The sequence below is a fragment of the Carlito syrichta genome, unplaced genomic scaffold (genome assembly GCF_000164805.1).
Source record: "Carlito syrichta isolate Samal-C Ts95f unplaced genomic scaffold, Tarsius_syrichta-2.0.1 Scaffold308101, whole genome shotgun sequence".
Taxonomy (NCBI): domain Eukaryota; kingdom Metazoa; phylum Chordata; class Mammalia; order Primates; family Tarsiidae; genus Carlito; species Carlito syrichta.
Window position 1 is genome coordinate 342,198 of NW_007252197.1, and position 21,769 is coordinate 363,966.

The following is a 21,769-nucleotide window of genomic DNA, read 5'->3' on the forward strand; positions in this document are numbered from 1 at the left end:
GAGTTGGAGTCTCACTCTGTCGCTCAGACTGGAGTGCAATGGCCGCTCTCGGCCACCACAGCCTCGACCTGCTGGGCTCCGGCGATCCTTCCACCTCAGCCTTCCAAGTAAATGGAACTACAGGCGAGTGCTACCACGCCCGACTAATTTTTTTGATTTATTGTAGAGATGAATTCTCGCCAAGTTACCCGGCCGGGTCTCGAACCCGTGAGCTCAGACAATCCCCCCACCAGGTTCAAGACCAACCTGGGCAACATAGTGTGACTCCCATCTCTAAAAAAATAGAACACTTAGCTGGGCATGGTGGGGTATACCTGTAGTCCCAGTTACTCAGGAGGCTGAGGTGAGAGGATCACTTGAGCCTAGGAGTTGGAGGCTGCATTGAGCCATGATCATGTCATTGCACGCCAGCCTGAGAGACAGAGCAAGACCCTGACTTTAATAGACACACACACACACACACACACACAGACACACAGGGGGTGCTAAAAAATGTATACACATTTTAAGAGATGTTAGCTATGTGTTACTTTTAGATCTCCATAATCAGAAGTTATTGGATGCTGATGGTATCCACTTTGAGCACCTCTTATAATTGCAGAAGTCAAACATGGCTTGTATTCATCTTTTGCTATCGGTATATATTGAGTATTACTGTTTTGAAACAGTTTTTTCCTTTCTTGAAATATGTATACTTTTTTTAGCACCCTGTGTGTGTGTGTGTGTGTGTACACACACATATATATGTATGTAGAAATAAATTAATAATGAGAACATTTATATATGCACTTTGGGATCCCAACCTTCAAGAAGGTTATTTTTGTTATGGTGTGAGTTAGGGATCTATTATTTTCCAAGAGATAGTAATTGCCCTAACTCCATTTATTGGCTAGTTCTTCCTTTCTCTGTAGGTTTGAAAAGCCATCTCTGTAATGTACTAAGTTCTTCTCTGTATCTGGGTTTGTCTTGTACTCTGTGATGTTCTACTAATATTTCTGTTCCTGTTACAATACTACACTACACTACACTAGATTAAGAATTGTAATGGTAGAGTATTTTGCTCCCTTATAGGGCTGATTTCCACTCATCTTTCTTCTTTTAAAAACTTGTCTTGACTGTTTTCCCAGCCAGATCATCTTAGAACCAAATGGCAGGGTTAGGCCAGACTTGGTGGCTCAGCCTGTAATCTCAGCACTTTAGGTGGCTGAGGCGAGTGAATTGCCTGAGGTTCCACAGATATAAACATGTTGGTATTTTGATTGGGATCACAGTAATTGTAATGAAGTACAGATTAACCCTACAGAATGGCAGAGCAGGGATTGTCATCTCTATTTTATAGATGAGGAGATCAAAGTCCAGACAGTGGAAGTGACCAGTGCAGGGTCACACAGATGAGAAGGGGTGGAGCAGACAGAACATCTCACCTCATCTGCTGGATCAGTGAAATGCAGCTCTTGTTTATGGAGCAGTTGCTCTGTCTGTGCTGACCAAGCAGTGTGGGGGTTGGGCATGCCGTGATGTCCTGCCTCTCAGGGGAGGTGGGTGCGTCCACCCCAGGAGCCACAGTGGAGGCGTGTGCAAGGCGCGGTGTGGCCCTGCTTGATCCTGGGGAAGCTCTCCAGAGGAGGGGGACCCTGGAAGTGGGCCACAGTGGGCCGGTAGCAAGGGGACCGCATGAGCCATGGCCGGAGGCAGTGACAGGGCCTGTGGGGGCATCCTGCCACACAGCGTGGCCTCTCCCTTCCTAGTCCTCCTGGCGGTGACCCCTTCCCTTCTTCTGTTTTACCCACCTCACCTGTGGACAGTCAAGGGGATGTGGCCCTGCCCCCCTACTACCAGCCGGAGGAGGATGATGAGATGCCCTTCATCTGCTCCCTGTCGGGGGACAATGGCATCATGGGCTGCCATGAGATCCCCCCACTCAAGGAGCAGGGCCGTGAGTGCTGCTTGTCCAAGGATGACGTCTATGACTTCGGGGCAGGGCGCCAGGACCTCAACGCCAGCGGCCTCTGTGTCAACTGGAACCGCTACTACAATGTGTGCCGCACGGGCAGCGCCAACCCCCACAAGGGCGCCATCAACTTTGACAACATCGGTTACGCCTGGATCGTCATCTTCCAGGTGAGGCCACTCAGGTCCGGCACCGGCCCCAGCCTGGGTGGACCCTGATCTCGGGGGCTGGGTGGGCAACTCTGCCGGGCAGGCAGGGTTCTGTGTTAGGAGTCTGCCACCTCATCTCATCGAAATCTGCCCAGCTTGCTACACAGTGGGCATTCTCATACCCATTTTACAGACAGAGAATCTGAAGTTCAAACAGAAGAAGCAAGCTGAATGGCTACAGATTGTGTGACTATTAATGGCAAAATCGGGCATTTAATCCAGCTCTGGGTGACTCTAAAACCTGTACTCTTTGCTGACTGCCAGGTTGCCTGAGGGCAGATGGGTTCCAGCCAGGAGGGAGGTCAGGAGGTCATTCACAGAGAGGAGAGGAGGAAGGATCTCAGCTCTGTTGGAGGGGCTAGCTGTCCAAGACAAGGGGCCTGGAGAGGGAGGACATCCCCGGTGGGGGTGGCAGCTTGAGCAAAGACCTGGGTGCAGGGAGCACCAGGGAGTTCAGTTTGTCTGGAGTCAGTAGGAAATGCGTCTCACCTTGTGATCCAGTGCACATACGTTCACGAAGCATTGCTAACTTCATGGTGTGCAAAACGCTTCCTGCGTTTCACGACCCCCCTGCTGCCGTGAACCCATGGCCTGCACTCTGTGGAAGACGGGGTGGGGGCTGTGTGGGGAACTAGGGCTGTGGACTTTGCTTGACCTCCCTGTGCCTCAGTTTTCTCGTCTTTAAAATGGGAGTCAGTAGAACAGCCCTCTCACCTTGGGTGGCTGAGAAGGATGACCAGATGGCACGACAGAGTGGTCAGCCTCATGTGCAGGGAGCCTTCAGTGAAGGTTGCTTCCAGTCCTCAGGAGGCAGACGAGGAGCTGAGAAGCCCTTGAGGGAGAGGAGGGTGCACCTTACAGACTGGGCTCCAGGTGTCCTGCACACTTTGCTCTGGGGGTGGCAGGGTCCTGAATTCAGAGTGGGGGTGTGAGGTGATCACAGCAGCTGTGTTTTGGGACCCTCTGTCTGAGAGGGAGGGCAGGTTGCTCAGGGGTTCCTGCCCCATGCATTTGCCAGAAACAGACAAGGACTCGGCATTTGCCTCTCCCAAGGCTGCCCGTCCCCCACTGTGGGAAGGAGTCAGCTGTGGTGGGGGGGTGACAGAGTCACACCAGCCTCATCACAGTCCACATTCTCAGGCCCAGCTGAGCTGTATCCCAGCCCTGCCTGGTGGGCCCTGTGGTTAGAGGAAGAAGTGTCTGGTGCTTAGAGAGGGGGTTTGGCTCAACTAGTCAGCCAGAGCCAGGCGGGCTGTCCTGCCTTCCAGTCTTCCTGCTGCTGTGGGACACTGGAAAGGGGGAGGACCCTGGAGCAGGGCTCAGGTCCCAGCTCCACTCCTTCCTGGCTTTGTGATTTGGGGCCGGTACTGTCCCTTTCTGAACCTGCTTCCCCACTTGTGTAATGTGGTTGAGGACAGCTGCCTTGCCTAGTCCTACCAGAAGCACTCGAGGCAATGTGTGTGACGTCCTGGCACGCAGCAGGGCCTCTGGCTGGGTGCTGCCCGGGCTGCCTGCCCTTCCCGAGGGCACGCTGGTCTCAGGCTCTCTCCTTGGCTGACCGCAGGTGATCACCCTGGAAGGCTGGGTGGAGATCATGTACTACGTGATGGACGCTCACTCCTTCTACAACTTCATCTATTTCATCCTGCTCATCATAGTAAGTACAGTGGGGCGGGGCCCTCGGGCGAGCTCAAGACCCCTGAGGGACCCCAGAAGGGGGAGGGTCTTTGGGGATCCCCGGGGAGCCCCTCAGAGGCAGGAGAGCCCATGGGAGGGAGGAGCAGGAGGGCAATTTTTCAGCGCAGCGACCAGTGGGTGATTGAAGGGGCTCGTCAGGGGTGGCTGCCAGAAGCATCCATCACCTTCGATTGCCGTCATTTCTCTTGTCTGGGCAGTTAAGTCCACCCCGTTGCTCCTGCTCATGTTTCTGTATCTCACATCTCTGGGAATACATTCTTTTTATGACCTGAGCCAGAGGTGCAGCCTCAGCAGGGAAGTTCTGCAGGGGTCTGGTTTATCCCAGCTTCCCTGGGAGGGAAGATGGGAGGCCCAGAGATTGAAGCCCAAGGCTGCTTCTGGAGCAGCCCTGGTGGTGACCTGGCAGGGCTCCCTGAAATTCTCAGAAGGGCTGCCATTGCCCGGGCAGCTCTTCCTAGTGGAGTGACCTGGAGGTGGAAGCAGACTGGGTTGCCCCCTCTGGGCCAGTCCCTCTTGCCCACACCCCTGCACAGTCTCCCCTGGGCTAGCTCATCTGTCTCGTCATGCCTGGCTGCAGCTTCAGCCACAGCACAGTTCCCAAAATGTCAAGGTGATTCACTCCTGGGAGAGTCGCTGACTCCCTGCTGCTGCCGGGCCGGGCTCTCTAGCTTCCGTGGGAGAGGGCATGCCTAGTTCTCTGGCGGCAGTACTCCACCCTGGGCTGGCAAGGCCTTGACCTGGGGGGCCAGAACAGGCTGACAGGTGATCCAAGACACGCCTGCTGCTGGCTAAGCCTCAGTGCTTTGCTGAGGAGGTTGGGGCCTTGGACTCATCAGGAGACACCCCAGGTAAAAGGAGAGGACAGGCTACTTCAGCAGGCTTCATTCAGCACTGCCATCCATTCCCTTGTTTATTCATGCACCAGAACAGTCGGGAAGCCCACACTGACCAGGCCCTGAGCTAACAGTGCAGTGAGTCAGACCTGGCCCCAGCCCTCAAGGAGCTCAGTCTCGTGGGGGAGATGAGCTGATAGCAGACAGCAGTATCTAAGACAGCATCTTGGGCGCCATGATAGAAGGAGGTCCAAGGGACTGAGGGAGCCCAGAGGAGGGACAGGGAAGTGGGAGGCTTTCTGGAGCAGGTGATGGCTCAGGGGGGTCAGTCAGCAGGGGAAGAGTCTTGGCAGGGTGTGGCTCGCAGAGACCCAGAAGCGGGTCAGAATACTGCACCAGGCAATCCACACACCTCTGGGGAGGGACTAGGGTGCTCCCAGTCCCTCCCTACTGCTGATGGGGTTTAGGATGGGGCTCTGGGTTTGCTATCTCAGAGCGTGACATGCCCAAGCTTGTGGAGAAATGGGGAACAGTGACAGCACCTAGCTCCTGAGCTCTTGGAGGGTTGGATGAGGCAGCCCATTGCCCACCCACACCGGGCATACAGGAAGTGCTCCATCCTTGTGTCCGCTGCTACTATTGCTGCTGTGTTGGCTCTGGTGGCCCTGTGGCAGGACTGGGGGCGGGGGTTGGCTGACGGGAGGCTGAGCATGCTGGGAGCTGGAAAAAGTCTAGGGAGCAAAGTCTGCACAACTATGCTGCTATGTCAACCTCACAGTCCAGGCTGTGCAGGGTCACCTGCTGCTCCTTAAGTGAGGCCCTGAGCCCCAGACAGGTGATGGCCTGGCCTGGGCACACAGATGGTTACAGGCCCCAGTGCTCCTTCTGATTAGGAAAGTCCTGGGCTCATCTGGCTGAAGCCCCCACTTCACAGATGGGAAAGTGAGGTGGATGGCAGGCCTGCCTGGGTTGCTCAGGGCTGCAGCTGCAGAGGCAGGGCTGGGTAGGAGGTGGGAGCCCCCAGAGGGCAGGGCTCAAACCGACCCTGTGTCCTCGAGCCTCAGATAGGCCTGGTGCGGGGCAGCTCCCCAGGAAGTGCTTGTGGACATGGTGACTGAGACGGGGATGGGGGGCATCTTCTTACCTCAGAGGCGGGGATTTTCCCAGAGTCCTCTGGGCTGGCACCCCCACCCTAGCCGTGCTGACGGGAAAGGGGGAAGGACAAAGCAGCCATGGTGCTGCGGCCTGTAGGAACCTGCTGGTGGGCAGCTTGCGGAGGATGAAAAGCTCTTTCCCTCTGGCTGGTGGGCGGCTGAGCTTACTCAGAGACTCAACAGATGCCAGGGGAGAGGTCTGTGCCTGGAGAGCTGGAAGGCAGAGAGGAGGCCTGCACCTGGGCACGTCCCTCTGGGGGCCTGAGGGGCAGGACCCTTAGTGCTGACTGGGGCAGCCTCTTCCCACCATCCCCTCTAAGCACAAATAAAGCTCGAGTAAGCCCCAAGGGAAGCTTCTTTCTTCTTGTCAGGAGGTCCAGCCTCAGAGTGAGGGCAGGACTGGGCCAGAGCTCAGGTGGCCCAAGAGGGGCCGTGGCTTCCCGGCCTTGTGCTGATGTCCTAGGTGGGATGGCGGCCGTGCCAGGCTTGGGGGTGTGAGGCGAGCCGGGCTTGGAAGCAGGCCCATCAGGCCTGGGGCCCACCTGGGCCACCGCTGTCTCCTGGAGTGAGGCCTCAGCGATCTTTTCCTGTCCCTATCTGTGTCTGTGCCTCTGTCTCTCTGGGCCCCCCACCCCCTGTTCCCCTCTCCCCCATCTCCTTACCTCCCCACTGGCGCGTCTCTACACCCGCCCTGTCTGTCCTCTCTGAGCCTGTCTCCCTCTCTCTCGTGTCTCTCTGTCATTGTCTCTGTACCCGACTTTCTCTTGCTGTCTGCCTCCCTGCTCTGTCCTCTGTGTTGTGTCTCTGGTCTGTCCCTGCACCTCCTCCTCACTTCATTTCTGCCTCTGTATCCGTCTGTCTCCATCTCTGTCTCTCCGTCTCATTTTCCATCTCTCCATCTCTCTCTGTCTTCCTCTCCCTGTGTCTCTCTGCTGGTCCCCCCGTCTCTGCCTCTCCCACCCTACTGTCCCCGTCCCTGTCCCTGTCCTCTCCTCCCGTTGGTCACAGGTGGGCTCCTTCTTCATGATCAACCTGTGCCTCGTTGTCATAGCGACCCAGTTCTCGGAGACCAAGCAGCGGGAGCACCGGCTGATGCTAGAGCAGCGGCAGCGCTACCTGTCCTCCAGCACGGTGGCCAGCTACGCCGAGCCTGGCGACTGCTACGAGGAGATCTTCCAGTACGTCTGCCACATCCTGCGCAAGGCCAAGCGCCGTGCCCTGGGCCTCTACCAGGCCCTGCAGAGCCGGCGTCAGGCCCCAGGCCCGGGGACCCCTGCCAAGCCCGGGCCCCACATCAAGGAGCCCAGGCACTATAGTAAGTGACCCTGCATCCAGGTGGGGACTCAGAGGGGCATTGTGTGCAGAGCAGTGGCACCTCCCAGGTCTCATTTCACATCCAGATGGTTCCCCTGCCGGCCCAGGAGCTCTGGTCTCTGCTCCCCCCCTCCCTATCACCTGCACTGGGCCAGGCCTGGGGTTGGGGACCTACCTTTGCCCTGGAGGAATTCCTTTTGATCTCCATGTGCACACAGACAAGGGATCCGTCCCTGGGATCCATTCTGGAGAGAGAGGAATAATTATAAAACTAACATTTCTCCCCCCACTGTGGCCGTGTCACTCCCCATTCTGGGCTCCTGCATCCCAGCATGCCCAGGCAGCAACACCGGGCACCAGGCACAAGGGCCCGTGGGCTGCCTTGCAAGGTGCGGTGTGTTGGTCCTCCAGCCCTGTGCTCTGGCCTTGGGGCTGGCTCTTCTCCTCTGCCGTAGAGGGTTTTTTCTGCGAGTTAGTTTTTTAGGCTTGTAAAGTGCTTCTCTGTCCGTTACTTCATCATTTAGAAAATAGCTCTGAGAAGGAGCAGATTGAGTGATATCACCCCTACTTTTCAGATGGGAAAACTGAGTTCCAGGGTGATGAAGGGAGTCACTTAAGGTGGCACGGCATCATGGAATGCCAGAGCTGCCAGTGCCATGCTGCCTCTAGCTGGAATTGAACCACTCCCCAGGGGAAGGCAGCCCAGGGCCACAGGTGGCGGTGCCCTGCCCCCCGCACCAGCCCTTCTGCTTCCCCTTGGTACTGAGAAGAAAGTCAGCAGGCACTGGGACTGTGCCCAGGAGCAGCCACAAAGCCTGCGATGTGCCTGTGACCTTGAGCAGCCGCAGGCCCCCTGCAGGCCCGGCTCTGGAAAGCCCTGTTCTTCCAGCACTCATGTTCTGGGAGTCAGTCTTGGGAGGCAAGCAGGAGAATTCATCCTCAGAACGGTCGCCCACCCATCCTCGGGTGCCAGCCATCCAGGCGTGGTCTTGGAGGAAGCCCCAGGTGGCTCGTGGGCTGGCCCAGCACTAGGAGGCAGGAGCTGGGGCCTGGGCAAGGCTGGCTCCTGTGTTTCGGAGGGCGTGGGGGAAGGGTGCTTACTCCGAGGGAATTCCTGTGGCCGCCCAGCACCTCCTTCTGGGAACTCTTGCCTCCTACCCCTGGGCCTCCATGCTCCCTTCCTTCCCTCTTGCTGGGGCACTCGGGTCAGGTGCAGCCCTGTGTCCAGATGGAAGCAGTGAGGCCAGGCTTGGAAGGGCTTTGACCTGTCTTCCCGGGTGAGGTGGGACTGGGCCCTGGGCTGCTGGCCCAGAGCAAGCAAGCTGGGGTCTGGCCCCGAGGGTATTTGGAGGCAGGTGTGGAAGGGCACGGGAGGTGTTGTGTGCTGGTTCTCTCCCTTTAATGCTACTTTTTCTGTCTACACAAGCAAAAATATGTTTATTCTAGGAAAATATAGAAAAATGTAAAGAAGAAATTAGACCAGGCAGACAGAGACCTCTCTGAAATGACTCACAGATCACAGAACTTGAGCCCAAGGCCAGCCCAGGCTTCTCCAGTGATTCCTGGGGCACAAAGAGGATGAAAGACCCCGCTCCCTGTTGGCCTTCTAGCCTGCTCCCTCAGCCCTCAGCTGGCCCTGACTCATAGTGTGGAGGGACATCCCGGGGGCTAGAGAGTCAGTGCCCAGGGCACCCTTCCCTGGGAGACAAGCCTACGCACTCGCGGGAGAAGGAGGAACTCCGTGGGCACCTTGGTCTCCTCTGAGGGGTGTCCATGTCTGCCCCCACCACCAGCCTTGCTCTTGCAGAATCATACCCAGTCCCCAAACTCCATGACAGGAGCTCCAGGATGGTCTGTTCTGTGATTGACCCTGGGCCTTGGCCAGGAGTCGGAGACAGTTAATATAGCCATGTGCACCAGGCATGGCGCTGGACTCATCAGTGGAGAGAATTCTCTCACAGCCTGCGAGGTGGGCGCTCCTGTCCCCCTTCTACAGAGGGGGCAGACAAAGCCCGGAGAGGTGAAGCCACTTCCCCAGGCCCCTGGGCCTCCAGCCCCTCCTGGCTGGCCTTGTGGGCCGTGGAGCTGAGCACACGTGGGGCTGTGTCCCAGGGCTGGGTTGGCCTGGTATGAGCACTGACCCTACCCTCTGTTTGCTTTGTAGAGCTGTGCCCGCGACACAGCCCCCTGGACCCAACGCCCCACACCCTGGTGCAGCCCATCTCCGCCACGCTGGCCTCCGACCCCACCAGCTGCCCCCGCTGCCAGCACGAGGCAGGCCGGCGGCCCTCGGGCCTGGGCAGCACCGACTCAGGCCAGGAGGGCTCGGGCTCCAGCGGCTCCGGTGGCGGTGAGGATGAGGCAGACGGGGATGGGGCCAGGAGCAGCGAGGATGGGGCCTCCTCAGAGCTGGGGAAGGAGGACGAGGAGGAGCAGACAGATGGGGCCATCTGGCTGTGCGGGGACGTGTGGCGGGAGACGCGAGCCAAGCTGCGTGGCATCGTGGATAGCAAGTACTTCAACCGGGGCATCATGATGGCCATCCTGGTCAACACCGTCAGCATGGGCATCGAGCACCACGAGCAGGCCAGTGCCTTTGTGGGGGTGGGCCCTGCCCAGGCCGGGGCATCCTCTGTCCCTCCCGGCCCCCTGACTGGGGCTGGGGGCAAGTCATCCAGGTGACCTTAGTGCCCAGCCCCAGGCCAAGCGCAGAAGTGGGAGGGCCTCAGAGTCTGTTGTGAATGGATAAGTGAACGAGTGATGCTCAGTAGGGCTGGACCACTCGGGGGCTCCTTTCCTCCTAAGTTGCTCAGCTAGACACCAAGGCACCCGGGGTCTATACCCTGCCAGTCCCTGTCAAATCTAATTTCTATTCTTCACTCCTCCACCTGGGCTCTTTTTTTGTTTTTTTCTTTTTCTTTTTGAGTTGGAGTCTCACTCCTTTGTCCAGGCTGGAGTACAGTGGCATGCATGCTCACGGCCACCCCAGCGTTGACCTTCTGGGCTCCAGTGATCCTTCCGCCTCAGCCTTCGGAGTAGCCAGAACTACAGACACGCACTACTGTGCCTGGCTATTTTTTATTTTACTGTAGAGACAAGGTCTCACCAGGTTGCCTGGGCTGGTTTCGAACCCCCAGACTCAGGCAATCCACTTGCCTCGGCCTGCCAAAGTGCTGGGATTACAGGCTGAGCAACTGAGCCAGCCCGTAATTTTTTTTAAATATGCGATTTCAGTTTGTCACTCAGGCTGGAGTGCAGTGGCATCATCCTGGTTCACTGCAGCCTCCACCTCCTGGTTCCAGGTGATTCTCTTGCTTCCGCCTCCCCTGTGGCTGGGACTATAGGTGCACACCTGAGCCCCTCTGTCCATTTTCCCAAACAAATGGAGAGATCTCTCCAGAGGACCAGTCTCGTTGTGTTCTCCTCTGCCCCTGAATATTTGTCACTTCCCATTGTCCTCGGCACAAAATTTAGACCTTTCCATGGACATTCAAGGCTTCCCCCTTCTGCCATGGCATGCCTTCACCAGGCCAGGGCATCCTTCTGTCCTCATCTTGACCACTCCAACACCCCCACCCCCCACAGCCCCATGGGACTGAGTGTGAGGGTGGCCCTATCATGTGGGCTCTCCCCACCTCCCTCCTGTGGTCTTGGATCATGGGGTACAAGGGAATGTGGGTTGAGTTGAACGTTGTGCCCAGGGCCCTGGGCTGTCAGCGGTGCCCAGGAGGGATGGGGACGGGGGCAGCTTCCAGGAGGTGGTAAGAGCTTGGGGAGGATGTGGTGAGAGGAGAGGAAGGCACTGTGGGGACACAGGAGAGAGGGACCATGGGGGCTTGCACAGGTGCCTCCAGTCCATAGGCCCTACCTGGATGGCAGGTCCAATCTTGACTCCTGCCATCCACCAGCCCCTAGGTAGGGTGGCTCCCTGAACCCACATCCTAGTCCTGTGAAGGCACCCTCTCTGGCAGCTGGCAGCCCCAAGGCCCGGGAAGGAAGGTCCCTGGTCCAAGGTCCCGTGGCCAACTGAGACAGATTTGAACTCACCTCTCCCTGCAGCAGGCCTGGCCTGCTGGGAGGGCTTCGGCCCTACATGCCCTTGGCTTCCCTTCTGCCCCCTTTCTGCACAGGCCCTGCACCCAGCCCGCTGCGCCCTGTGGGGGCTGCACTCTCATTTCCCTCTTCATTAGCTCACCAAGCACAGGCTCCATTCAATTTACTTAAATGCGGCCCCTGGGGCTGCTGTGACACTGTTTGGAGCTGCTGGTTTGCCAGCCTTTCTGGCTTAATTAAAAAGGTCTCTGGGGAGGGCTTGGAGGATGGCTTTCTGCAGGAGAAAGCTGGTAAGACATACAGCCCAGACCCCCCAGGCTACCTTGCCTGGAGTTCAGCTTCTGGTCTATGCCTGACCCGTGCCCGTTGGGTGGAGACCGGGCTGCACCAGCATTCCAAGGAAGGCCCCACAGGGCGCAAGGGCTGCTGGGCTGCTGGCTCCGGTCTCTAAGCAGGGCAGGACCGTAGGACCGGCCACAGCCCTGCTCCACCAGAGCCTGGGCACTGGCCTCGCCAGGGACTTGCTAGAGCCTACTTGCAATGGACAGTATCCTAGCAAGCTGGTGATGAAACAGTTGGCACCTTGTGATTGACCATGGCCAGAGTGTTTACGCCATGGACAATGGCAAACTACACATCAGGGCTGTTTTCCAGAGGTTGTTTTGCCAGCATTCTACTAGTCGCTGTCTTCTCACCCATCCCCATCCAAGGCGACACTATGGCCTGGGTAGCTCTATCCTCTGGGTCCAGCCTCCTCGGGTCTCCCTGCCTGGCCTCTCCCACTCACTCTTTCTGCCACATCTGGCCAGAGCAAGCTTTCTCACTTCGAATCTGGGGGAGCCTCTTTTCTCTGGTACAGCAGGCCTCATGAGGTGCTGAAGTCAGCCCATGCAGTGGCCCCCACCAGGCCGAGAGATAGAGATAGAGATAGAGATAGAGAGAGAGAGAGAGAGAGAGAGAGAGAGAGAGAGAGAGAGAGAGAGAACATCGCTAGCCCGGTCACAGGGACCCACCTCGGTTTCCTCATCTACAAAGCAGGTGCCCTAACTGCAGACTCTTCCCTCACAGGGATGGGCTACCATATACTGAGCACCTACTAAGTGCTAGGACCTGCGCTGTATGATGTCAATGAGTCCAGCCACGCTCAGAGCCGACTCACTACTGCATATTCGGAAGGCCACTGCTCAGGGAGTCAAAGTCATTCACTCAAAGTTTGGGTTCCAACCCTGGTCCTGCTGTTGGCCATCAGGGTGGTCCTGGGTGAGTCGCTTGGCCTCCCTCAGCTGGTGTCCCCATCTGTAACTGGGCACATAGACCTCAGACTGGTGGGAGGGTTCACTCCTGCTATTAAGAAGCCTGGCGCATGGTAGGTGCTCATTAATTAGGCATCACTTAGGAGGTTTTTGTTTGAGCCTTATGCCACCACCTCTGGGTGAGTTTACCACTCGGCTGTCTGGAGCCCCCCAAAATTAAAGAAAAAATGAGGGGAGGCAGAATTTCTAGAACGTTCTTTTTAAAGCAGCTCTAGTGGCAGCCATTGTGCGGCTGGGCTCTGAGCAGGGCCTGCCTGTGGGCCCGGTGGTATTTTTGCTCCACTCCCTTGGCTCCCAGACATGGCTCTGCGGGAGACAATCCGCCCCCATGTTTATTCTGAGCAGCCCTGTCTGAGGTGGTGCCCGCAGAGAGAGGGGGCCCAGGGCTGCTGAGAGGGGTGCAGGGAGAGGAGGAAGAGAAGGTGGGTGAACTCACGCAGCACCCCCTCCTGCAGGGGTGGCAACGGCCCGGGGGGAGGTGGCATGGGGACCCCGCTACACCGTGCACCCCATCCCAGCTGGCAGGGAGTTCTGTGTGCCACTGAAGGGAGCAGGAGGCAAGGGCGTGGTGTCTGCACAGTGTGGTGGGTCACCCATCTCTGGGCACAGGGTCCTCGGCTGGGAGGGAAGATTGGAGGTGTTGTGGCCTTTAGGGTGGCTAGTGCTGCCAAAGTCACAGGCATCACCAGAGAATGGCTCACTCGTCCAGGTTCCTCAGGGCGGTGGGTCCTGTTTCTTGTAGAGACTGGCCTAGAAGGAGGGGATGGGTGAGGGAGGGCTCAGCCAGGCAGGGGCCTGCATGTGTCTCACAAAGCAGTGAGGTGGTGCTCAAGTCCCCACCCCCTGGATAGTCTAGGGAGGAGAGTGGCCCCGTGGTTGAGGCTTGGTGACAGACAGGTGGGGGAGACGGGGCATCCGGGCCTCTCCAGGGAGGCAGGTTCTTCATATCACAGCTCTTCCTTGTGTGATTCTCCAGTAGCCTTGGGAACAGGTGGGGAGTGGCTTATCCCCTAGGGCAGATAGGGAAACTGAGGCTCAGCGAGGTGGCTTGGCTTGCCCAGGGTGAGAGCAGTGGTAGAGATGGGCTCTCAGATGCTGAGGTCAGCTGGGGACAGTTGGATTGGAGGTGGGGTCACACAGGTCATGGGACGGGAAGCAGTGCCTGTCTTGGCTTCCTCCTCTCCCCACACACACCCGTCCAGGCCCATGATGCCTCCCGAGCTGGGCAGGGCCTCCCTGCAGCCTCACCTTGTCCTGGAATTGAAGGATGGTCACTAAGTTGGAGAACAAAAAAAACCAGGGCTGGACTGCATGGGCAGCAGGGGAGGGGCAGAGGGCCTCTTGGAGTAGGGCTGACCCTAGGCTGGGACGGCGCCACTGCCAGCTCCCGGGGGGCTGCATTCAAAGACCTCCAAAGCAGGGACTGGTCCAAAGCAGGTTTTATTCTTTCTTCAGCAACCCCTGAAGTGTCAAGTCTCTGCTGACCCAGGTGTGGGGTGGCTCTGGGAAAAGGATGGGATGGCTTAGTGGCTGACATTCTAGTCCAAGGGAGAGAGGCGTCAACATGGGCTGCAGTCAAAGAAGACTTCCTGTAGGTGGTGGCACTGGAGATAGATCCTCAAGGATGACTAGGAGTTCATCAGTGAGATGGGGACAGGTATAGGGGCCAGCAGCATAGACAACCCCATCCCCCAGAGGACTCTGGGCCCTCGAGAAGAATGTGCACAGGAGGCAGGGCAGACAGCCCAGGAGGCCAGGAGGGCTGCTCAGCCATGAGGACCTGGAGGCCGGCTTTATCCTTAGGGCAGTGGGGAGCCACGGAAGGTTTGTAAGCAAATGACATGTCTCCGCTGAACTGGAGCCTTGTCAGAAAAGTGGGGCGGGTGAAGGCACCTGGGCTATGGGGAGTGAGTGGTGATGGGGAGGGAGGAGACCTGGGTTCGAGATCTGCCTTCACCATGGCACGGCCATGACCCCGGGCAGTCACTCCTGTCTGAGCCTCAGGCCCCCCCTCTGTGAAATGGGGATAACATGGGGTTGGTTGAGGTTTAGAGGGCAGGATGCATGGAGTGGGCTCAGCACACCTGGCCCACAGGAGGGGCTTAACCAACACTCGCTGCCACGACTGTTGTGGAGATGGTGCTGGGCTGGCCTGCCACCCTCTGCCCACTCTTGTCTACCCCTGCACAGACAACCGAAGGCTGGGAAGCCTGGTGCCTCCCAAGCCCCTCTGGGAAGCCTGGGGCCTCCCAAGCCTGGCATCAGACAGGGACATGCTGCCCGCCTCCTCCTGCCTCTGGCTTAACGTGGTTTGTTTTTGCCCTTCACCATCTCCAGCAGCTTGTCCATTGCCCGACTGTCTGTCTGTCTTCTTGTATGTGTCTCTCTCTCTGGCTTCTCTCTGTTGCCCACAGTGTCTCTGTGTCATCACCCGGGTCCTTCTTCATGCCTGCCCTGGGTCTTCCTCTCCACGTCTCTGCCTCTGCCACCCTGCCTCTGCCTCTGGCTCCCCCATCTGCATTTGTCTGTCTGCCCATCCTTGCCCCCTCCCTTTCCACACACCCTCCCTCCCTGGGCCCTCTCTCTCTGTGTCTGTACTCCTCTGTGTGTCTCTCTCTATCCTGTCTCTCTCCCAGAAAAATGCTTGCAGGAGTGATGGATGGTCCATTAGAAAAGATGAACAGGTGCTCTGAACGGAGAGGCAGCTGTGGCGGGGGAGGAGGGAGGCGCGCAGTGACCTTTTGCAAGCGGCGGCTCTGCGCATCCTGGCGGAAGCGCGTGCGTGGCACGTGGGGCTGGAGCCAGCCCATGTCCATCATGGCCTGGCACGCCCACGCCCACGCCTTTCATCTCTGTGGACAGCGCATGGCGGGCTGGGAAACCGGTGGCTCTGAGCAGCAACTGGGCCCTGGCTCAGCAAGGGGTGCTGGGCCCCAGACCCTCCTTACTGAGGGGCCCATCTCAGGATCCACTTTGTGAGTCAAATGTAATTACGTGTGGAAACGGGGCTTCTCCTTTTATCTGGGCTTGAGAGGAACTGACAGTTTTATTAGGTTTTCCAGGCACCAGGAGGGAAGCTGGCAGTGGGGATTTTTTTCTTCTCCTTTTAACCCATATGGAATCAAAGTTGGGTCCCTGGGGCACCTGCCACTCCGTCGAGGGGCTGGGCTTAGGGTGAGCATCCTCAGCTCTCCTACCCCTAGCCAGTGCTCTGTCTGGGCCCTCTGCCCACTCATCTGTCACTTCTGTCCCCGTCACCGGCTTTTTCTTGGCACGTAGGTGTCGGAGACATCCAGCCTCCAGGAGTCCTTCTGATCTCCCTGGCAGTTTCCTGGTAGTAGCACTCACCTTGGTTGGTTAACCTGGTTTGTTGGCTTTGCCACCAGAGCATGAGCTTCTTCTCCAGGGCAGGGACAATGCCGTGACCCATTCACCACTGCCCACCCTGGTAGCATGAGCCCAGCACACTGAGGACACTCAGATCTGTGGAGCCCATGAATGAATGAATGAATGAATGAATGAATGAGTTCGAGTGGGCCTCTGTGTGGGGTGATGGGAGAGCAGTTTGGAGTATGACTTGCTTCAGTGTCCTGCTTGCCATGTCCTTGCTGGGTGGCTCTGAGAAAGTCATTTCACTTCTCAGCTTCCCCAGCTTCAGTTTCCTCATCTGTAAAACAGACGCTAACTTGCATTAGATGTTGAACTCTGCTGGGGGCACATGGTTGGAGTTGAACATGGCCCTTCCCTTCTCCATGGTTCAGGCAGGAATGGCCTGGTGCCACAGTGAGTACATGCCAGATACTTAAAGGAGGAGAGAGGGGGCTGGAGCCCTATGTGACCCTTAGAAGAGAGGCTCCAGCTGGGCGCTGTGGCTCATGCCTGTAATTCCAGCACTTTGGGAAGCCAAGGTAGGAAGATTGCTTGAACCTAGGAGCTCAAGACCAGTCTGGGCAACATAGTGAGACCTTGTCTATACAAAAAAAAAAAAAAAATTTAGACATAGGGGCACACCCTTGTAGTCCCAGCTACTCGGGTGACTGAGGTGGAATGATTGCTTGAGCCCAGGAGGGTGAGGCTGTGGTGAGCTGTGATCATGCCACTGACCTCCAGCCTGGGCAACAGAGACTATTGAAAAGAAAAGGATAAGAAAATAGAGAGAGAGGCCTGGAATGAATGAGATCCTTCACCCGACCCCTGGTCTTATGGATAAGGAAACTAAGTCTCAGAGGACGGGGAAGTGACTGGCCCAGGTCACACAGTCCAAGCCAAGTCCAGACCCCTCCCACCCCTGCCACCTCCAGTCGTGGCCTATAGTGTGGCCTGTTCCGTACACTGGGGTTCCTAGGATGGTGCCATCTGCAGGGCGTCACCTGCTACTAAAAACCACGAGGTAAACAGCCCTGGGGGCAGAGGGAGTCTCTGGAGCTGCTGCGGGGTGGGGGAGCCCATCCCCCTCTGACCAACTTGCGACTTTGGGTGAGTTCCTTAACCTCCCTGGGTCTCAGTGTCCTCTGAGAGCAGTCTGGTGGGCTAAGAGCACAGGGCTGTGCCTGGCATGCAGTGGCTACATAGTCCCTATCCTCTTCTCACGGGGCCTGGCGTCTCTAGCCACCATGATCCTGTGATGGCTGTTGCTGGGAAGGGGAGAGAGAGGTCTGCACAGGCAGGGGTGAAAGGCGAGAGCCTCAGAACCAGGCTGCCTGGGTTCGAATCCTAGCCCCACCAACTTGCTAGCTCTGAGCTTGCTAATTCAGAGCTGAGGGACTGGCCTCTCTGAACCTGCCTTCCCGCCTACCTACAGACAGGCTCTTGTGAGGGACTAAGCATAGCGATGTCTGTATGGTGCATAGAATAGTTCCTGGTACGTGTGAAGTGCTCACCACATGGGTTAGGGTCGTGGGCAAGCCCCTGCTTTCCCGTCCTGCTCCACGTCTAGCTGTGTGACATCAGGCTGGCCTCTGAACCTGCTTCCTCATTTGTAAAATGGGCACCTCCCTCAGCATCATTTTGAAATGTGTGGAAGATCAGCCTGGTAGGCTCCCACTCTGCCCCTGAGCCCCACCATCAAGGCCGTCGTGCCTGGGGCAATGGGGAGACTGAACTCCAACAAGGACACCAATCTGCTAGGGTCACGCAGCCAGGGTGGGTGTCCGGAAGGGGACCTCTGGCTACCTCTTGGCCTGACCGGGCTCCCGATCCCCCCAACGCCCCACAGCCCGAGGAGCTGACCAATGTCCTGGAGATCTGCAACGTGGTCTTCACCAGCATGTTTGCCCTGGAGATGGTCCTGAAGCTGGCTGCCTTTGGGCTCTTCGACTACCTGCGCAACCCCTACAACATTTTCGACAGCATCATTGTCATCATCAGGTACCCAGCCACCACCCGCCCGGCGGCAGGGGCTGAGGAGGGAGCGTCATGCTCGGCCCCCGGGCCGTCCATACAGCATAGGAGATGACAGAGGAAACCAATTACACCAGAACAATGATCCACATATCAAAAACCACGGTTTAACAATATATGCTATTTAATGCATTCAGTGGCAGGATCTACACATCTTTTGCAGCAACGTGGATGGAGTGTGAGGCTATTATCCTAAGGGAAATAACGCAGAAATAGAAAACCAAATACTGCATGTTCTCCCTTGTAAGTGGGAGCTGAACAGTAGGTGCACACAGACATAACGATGGAAATAATGGGCACTGGGGACTCCTAAAAGGGGAGGGGAAGGGCTGGCAAACAACCTGCTGGGTACAGTGCTCGCTGTTTTGGTACACTGGAAGCCCAAACCTCACCATCACACAGTATACCTGGGGACAATCTGTCCCCAAATCTAAAGTGATAACAAAAAAGTAGCAAGATCTAGCAGCAGGTCTGTGACCACCATCCTGAAGAAGGGACGAGCATGAGTAATGTTTGGAAGTTGCTGCACCAACTGTCACGTGACACGAAGACATCCGTTATTTTGATGGCCCACAAAGTCTCAGATACAGCTAATATCTGTGGTTTGTTGTTCACATTCATAATCAAAAGAAAGGAGAAATCTCAAAAACAGAGGACAGTGATACTCAAGGACCTCTCGGATTCTAGTCAGACGTCTTTGGGGGATGTCCATGGACTCCAGGTTAAGAGCCCCTGATTTAGTTGGTGGCATGGGACAGTGTCCAGCAGATTTGCTGAATGAATGAATGAATGAAGTAATGGAAGCTCTCTGTGTCTCTGTCCTCCTCCCCTCCCGGCTTCCCGCTGGTCCTTCCTGCCTGTGTCCCCCCACCTGCCTGCCCCCTGGGGCTGCAGCATCTGGGAGATCGTGGGGCAGGCGGATGGCGGCCTGTCGGTGCTGCGGACCTTCCGGCTGCTGCGGGTGCTGAAGCTGGTGCGCTTCATGCCGGCGTTGCGGCGCCAGCTCGTGGTGCTCATGAAGACCATGGACAACGTGGCCACCTTCTGCATGCTGCTCATGCTCTTCATCTTCATCTTCAGGTGAGCCCCAACCCCTGAGGAGCCCACCTTGGGGCCCGCCAGGGATGCGGTGAGTGCCCGGGAACGTGGCTGGTGGAGCCTCTCCCGACAAAGCCACCAGGACCCGGGTGTGGATCCTGACACCACCCCTCCACCCCCTGTGGCTCTGGGCAAGCACGGCCCCTTGAGCCTCCGTATTCACCTCTGTAAGATGGAACCAATGCTGCTCCCGGCTCCGTGCATTTTGCTGGCTTGTCCTGAGAATGAAACACGGTGGGCGGGTGGAGCATTTGGTGCGCGAGTCCTTTGAGCTGCCTCCGTCCTTCCCCAGCATCCTTGGGATGCACATCTTTGGCTGCAAATTCAGCCTCCGCACGGACACGGGAGACACGGTCCCCGACCGGAAGAACTTCGACTCCCTGCTGTGGGCCATCGTCACGGTGTTCCAGGTGAGGGACAGCCGTGACACGCGGGTGTCAGGGGAAGTGACCTTGGGCAGCGGGTCGGGGAGGGGTAGGGGTTGACGGCCCCCACCCCTCCCCACACATAGAGGTGGCCAGAGCCTAGGCCCGGGCTGGGGTCATCACAGGGCTGACTGTGTCTCCCCATCAGATCCTCACCCAGGAGGACTGGAATGTCGTCCTCTACAATGGCATGGCTTCCACCTCCCCCTGGGCCTCCCTCTACTTTGTGGCCCTCATGACTTTCGGCAACTACGTGCTCTTCAACCTGCTGGTGGCCATCCTGGTAGAGGGCTTCCAGGCAGAGGTAACTGTGGCCCTGGCAGAGGAAGTGGCCCACAGGGTCTGCAAGAGATGGGCAGGGGAGGGGGGCCCGGATGGGAGAGGGCTGCAATTCAAACCTGTAGCAGGCAACCTGTCCCTAAAGGAGGGGGTTGCCAATGAGATGGTGAGCTTCCCATCATAGGAAGTGTGCAGATGGAGGCTGCATCTGAGATCCCTGCCTTTTCCTCAGGATGTAAAGCCCGCAGTCTGGGATTCTGGCTCCTGCTTCCTCCATTCTCCAAGGCTTTGGGGATACAGGCAGTCGGGCTGATGCGGGCTTGTGGTCTAGGTCCTTGTTAGCATCTCACTTCCCTTTTCTGAGCCTCAGTTCCCCTGTCTGTAAAATGGAGTGGCAACATCCTTTGAAGAATTCAGGAGGAAGGGAGGGCGGGCTGAGGTGACCTGTGTTCTGATTGGGGAATGCTTTCCCAGGGTGATGCCAATCGCTCCTACTCAGACGAGGACCAAAGCTCATCCAACATGGAGGAGTTTGACAAGCTCCATGAGGGCCTGGACAGCAGTGGAGGTAAACAGGCCCCACTTGTGCCTTAGGGAGATCCAGGTAGGCGGAGGTCCTCCCTCAAGCCCAGGGACTGTGGTTTGTTGTTTATGTTCATAATCAAAAGAATGCCAAATCTCAAAAAGAGGACAGTGACATCCATGGGCCATCCATGGTCCTCCTGGATTCTAGCCACAGGGGTAGTGATGCCCACTGCATCTCTCCATACTTTGTGGCCTCTTGGTTAGAGCCTTGGGGCCTTAGGACGCCTGAGTTCTGGCCCTGTCTGGCACCACTGGGCAGCTCGGAAGAAGCTTCCCCCAACCCAAGCCTAGTGTCCTTCTTGGTAACTGGGGTGACAGTCCCTGCCTTGTTTCCTGCAGTGGGCATGGGAGTCAGGTGCCCTTGCTGGGTGAAACTCCAGGTTGATCCTGAACACCTAAATAAGGCTGAGAGCCCTGCAGGCGGGGCAAAGGGGAGGCATGTGTGATGGGGTGCAAGCGGAAGACTTCCTGGCAGAGGAAGTCTCAGAAAAGCTCTCCTTTTCTGCTCCGTCCGTGTCTGTTTCTTTGTCTCACAGTTTCCTTTGCTCTCATTCTGTCCTCCCTCTGCCCCTCCCTGTCTCCACCTCACTCCTCTAGATCTCAAGCTCTGCCCAATCCCCATGACCCCGAATGGGCACCTGGACCCCAGTCTCCCACTGGGTGGGCATCTGGGTCCCGCTGGGGCTTGTGCCCCTGCCTCCCGCCTCTCACTGCAGCCAGACCCCGTGCTGGTGGCCCTGGGCTCCCGAAAGAGCAGTGTCATGTCTCTGGGGAGGATGAGCTGTGATCAGCGCTCCCTGGTGAGTCCTTATGGGCTGCCCTGGGCGGGCACTTCCTGCTGGGCCATGTGTCAAGGGACCCTGAAGAGAGGTGGCCTCAGTCCCGCCTCAGACTGTGGTGCCCAGGCTTGGGGCGCCAGACTGCCCAACTGAAGCCAGGCAGGGACCATGTCTGTTGTATGCCTGGGTGCCAAGAGCAGGGCCTGGCAATAAGGGATAAGTGAACGGTGCCACTTAGTGCAGATAACTGGGTTTTCAACTTGGCCACAATGTGCAGGGTAAAGAGCTAGGATTTGGGGGCAGGCAGACTGGAGCTGGAATCCGGCCTCAGCCACCTCCAAGCCGTAAGCCGTGTGACCACGAGCAAAGTACTGCCCTTCTCAGAGCCTTAGTTGCCTTACCTGTGAAATGGGAAGATGGCCCTAACTTGCTGTATCTCAAGGGAAGTGAGGGGGCAGGAGGGGAGGTAACATCCTGGGGGACCCTACCCGTGGGTGGAGTGAGAGGCAGGGCAGGGAGAGGACCTTTGGGGGTCCGGCCTGTTCGGTCACCCACTGGCCAGGCAGGTGGTCTTCTTATAGCCCCCGCGGGGGTGCAGGTGACCGTCGGGCCCTGTGGCCTGACTGGAGGCGGGCTTCTCCCAGTCCAGCTCCCGGAGCTCCTACTACGGGCCATGGG

The 21,769-nt window shown here is 57.5% G+C and overlaps 1 protein-coding gene across 1 annotated transcript in view; it reads left to right on the plus strand.

Annotated features, from left to right (window-relative positions):
• CACNA1I (calcium voltage-gated channel subunit alpha1 I) overlaps window positions 1-21,769 on the plus strand; it is a 104,983-nt gene that overhangs the window by 59,764 nt on the left and 23,450 nt on the right. Inside the window, exons 6-15 of the mRNA XM_021715980.1 lie at window positions 1,806-2,121; window positions 3,725-3,817; window positions 6,854-7,160; window positions 9,324-9,745; window positions 17,741-17,892; window positions 18,820-19,005; window positions 19,316-19,433; window positions 19,597-19,752; window positions 20,202-20,295; window positions 20,910-21,112. Coding sequence (XP_021571655.1) covers window positions 1,806-2,121; window positions 3,725-3,817; window positions 6,854-7,160; window positions 9,324-9,745; window positions 17,741-17,892; window positions 18,820-19,005; window positions 19,316-19,433; window positions 19,597-19,752; window positions 20,202-20,295; window positions 20,910-21,112 — 2,047 coding nt within the window. The remainder of the gene's footprint in view (window positions 1-1,805; window positions 2,122-3,724; window positions 3,818-6,853; window positions 7,161-9,323; window positions 9,746-17,740; window positions 17,893-18,819; window positions 19,006-19,315; window positions 19,434-19,596; window positions 19,753-20,201; window positions 20,296-20,909; window positions 21,113-21,769) is intronic.